The sequence below is a fragment of the Hordeum vulgare genome, unplaced genomic scaffold (assembly GCF_904849725.1).
Source record: "Hordeum vulgare subsp. vulgare unplaced genomic scaffold, MorexV3_pseudomolecules_assembly, whole genome shotgun sequence".
Lineage (NCBI taxonomy): Eukaryota > Viridiplantae > Streptophyta > Magnoliopsida > Poales > Poaceae > Hordeum > Hordeum vulgare.
This window is the reverse complement of record NW_025422483.1, coordinates 386950-389606: the sequence shown is the minus strand read 5'-3', so window position 1 is coordinate 389606 and position 2657 is coordinate 386950. Positions and strand designations below refer to the sequence as shown.

General features: G+C 45.7%; 1 protein-coding gene across 1 annotated transcript; it reads left to right on the top strand.

Moving 5' to 3' along the window:
- Nucleotides 1-287: 287 nt before the first annotated feature.
- LOC123415182 (rust resistance kinase Lr10-like) lies at nt 288-2449 on the top strand. The gene is made up of 3 exons (XM_045106706.1): nt 288-979; nt 1342-1746; nt 1816-2449. Exons 1-3 carry the CDS (start codon nt 288-290, stop codon nt 2429-2431), a joined length of 1713 nt encoding a protein of 570 aa, XP_044962641.1. The 3' UTR covers nt 2432-2449.
- Nucleotides 2450-2657: the final 208 nt, after the last annotated feature.

The window sequence follows — 2657 nt, the reverse complement described above, 5'->3', positions numbered from 1 at the left end:
TAAGTAGATATTTATAAGCAAATTTTGGTAAGTTAGTTCTGTAGAGGAGGAGGTCTGGAATGGAGAACATCACCATCACCTAGATGAGCCAGTAATCGGTATGTATTTACTCAACTTTGGCTTTGTCGGCAAGTAGCTAAGTCTCCTAGTCAGCAATGTCACAGTCATGTAGAGGGCACTAGTTGGCATGTATTGACCCTCTCTTGGAGTTTTATTTGTAACTTTGACAGCCAGTCCCTTATTTAGCCATTGGTCTGCACGTCTGTGCTCCTGTGTACCAGTCTGCCATGGCGATGCCCACTGCCCTTAAGGCCTTAACTCTCTTGTTTGTGCTTGCAGTCCTTGCACCAGATCAGTCAGAAGGACGGCATCATCGGCGTGATTGTCCTTCTTTCTCGTGCGGCCCTCATGGAAATGTATCGTCTCCGTTTCGTCGGGCAAGTGATCCACCTGGCTGCGGCTATAAATCTTATGAGCTGGTTTGCAGTGATACTAAGGCTATAATTCGCATCCGAAGTGCGCCATACTATGTGTCTGGCATCAACTACAACGATGCTACCTTCTGGGTACTTGATGCCGACCTGGATTTATACAGCAGCTGTCCTCTGCCTCAATGGAATCCTCCTTCTCATCTTACAGATGTAAACCAAGGCATGGTCGAATTGTCCCCCGTTAGTTATACTGAAGCTTGTTTTGTGGACAATGAGATGTACGTCCTTGTTGCTTGCCTGAGCACCAATGATTCTTTTGTTTACGTGTTAACTGGCTATGGAGTGTGTGGAATCGAGTACCTTGAGCTTTCTTGTGGGTACTTGTCCATGACTCGTCTAACTTGGGAGGTCGACGTTCAGCAGCCGCTATATAATGTAAGTTATGCAGATGTCGTGAAATCCATGAGGAGTGGATTCGCCATTCGATTTCCTTATCCTATAACTCTTAGGAGGATGAGCTTCGATGAATGCCTATTTCTTTGGACATTGTAAGTTCAGGATTTTGACATTTTTACACCATGGTTATTTGTTGGCACCCGTCAACCAAAAACTGTTGTGCCCCTCACTCATCCTCTTTTCCATACCCTCACATGGTATTGCAGCGGATTCCATGGGATGACAATTCCAACTTCGATTGTACACATTCTTCAATATCCTGGAGTTCTCTTGGGGTGTGCTGGATTATTTGAAAACGGAGGACTCGTAGAACAGGTCACGTGGATCCTGACGTTTATTGCTGGTACTTCAGTATTTTATTTTCTTAATCAATTGCAGTTTCTAAATAATCACAGTTCTGTATTCACGTACCCACATAATGACTGTATAAACCATTCAATACAGTGACATGCAGATATGTTTTGGCACCACTGTCTGTGTTGATCTTCTTGGCCTACAAGTACTGGCAAGCAAGGATCACGATCGATGCAGTCGAGAGATTTCTCCGGATGCAACAAGTGCTTGGCCCGAGGAGGTATGCTTACACAGACATCACCGCGATCACAGGCCATTTCAGAGACAAGCTGGGCCAAGGTGGGTATGGGTCCGTGTACAAGGGTGTGCTGCTCCCAGGCAATGTCCATGTGGCCATCAAGATGCTGGTGAGCAGCTCTAATTGTAATGGAGAAGATTTTATCAGTCAGGTTTCAACCATTGGCAGGATCCACCATGTTAATGTGGTGCGTTTAGTGGGCTTCTGCCCGGAGGAACTGAGACAAGCACTCGTCTATGAGTACATGTCAGGAGGTTCTCTAGACAAGTACATCTTCTCAGTTGAGAGGAGTTTTTCCTGGGATAAGCTCGCCGAGATTGCTTTGGGCATCGCCAGGGGTATCGACTACCTGCATCAGGGGTGCGAGATGCAGATTCTACACTTTGATATCAAGCCGCACAACATCCTTCTTGACAGCAATTTTGTCCCAAAAATTGCTGATTTCGGTCTCGCCAAACTATACCCAAGGGACAACAGCTTTGTGCCATCGAGAGCTCTACGGGGAACAATTGGGTACATAGCTCCTGAGATGATATCCAGGAGCTTTGGTGTCATATCGAGCAAGTCTGACGTTTACAGCTTTGGAATGTTGTTGTTGGAGATGGCTGGAGGAAGAAGGAACGCTGATCCAAATGCGGCGAACTCAAGCCAGTCTTACTACCCATCATGGGTGTATGACAAACTAACTGCTCCAGTAGTAGATGCGATATGTCCAGTTGCAAGCATGCATGAATTGGAGAAGAAGCTGTGCATCGTTGGATTATGGTGCATTCAGATGAAGTCACATGACAGGCCAACGATGAGCGAGGTCATAGACATGTTGGAAGGTGGCTTTGATGGCCTGCAGATGCCTTCCAGGCCATTCTTCTGCGACGACGATCACACCGCTGTCCCGGATTCTTACCCTTTGTTGTCCGAGCTGACAGAGATCTCGGAGGAGGATGATGAGTAGCATGTGTGTGTGTGTGTGTGTGTGATTTAATGTCTCAAGTCTTACGAAATAACCTACTATTATGTTTTCCCAGACATGTGAAGATTTAGATCTCCAATTCCTCCTTATCAAAAAAAAATGTAGATCTCCAACTGTTAATTGAAACGTAATTATCTTCCTGGAAGACACACGAAAAGCACGATGTAAAAAATGCAGAGTACTCTGTTTTCTTCAGCTGCTGATGATG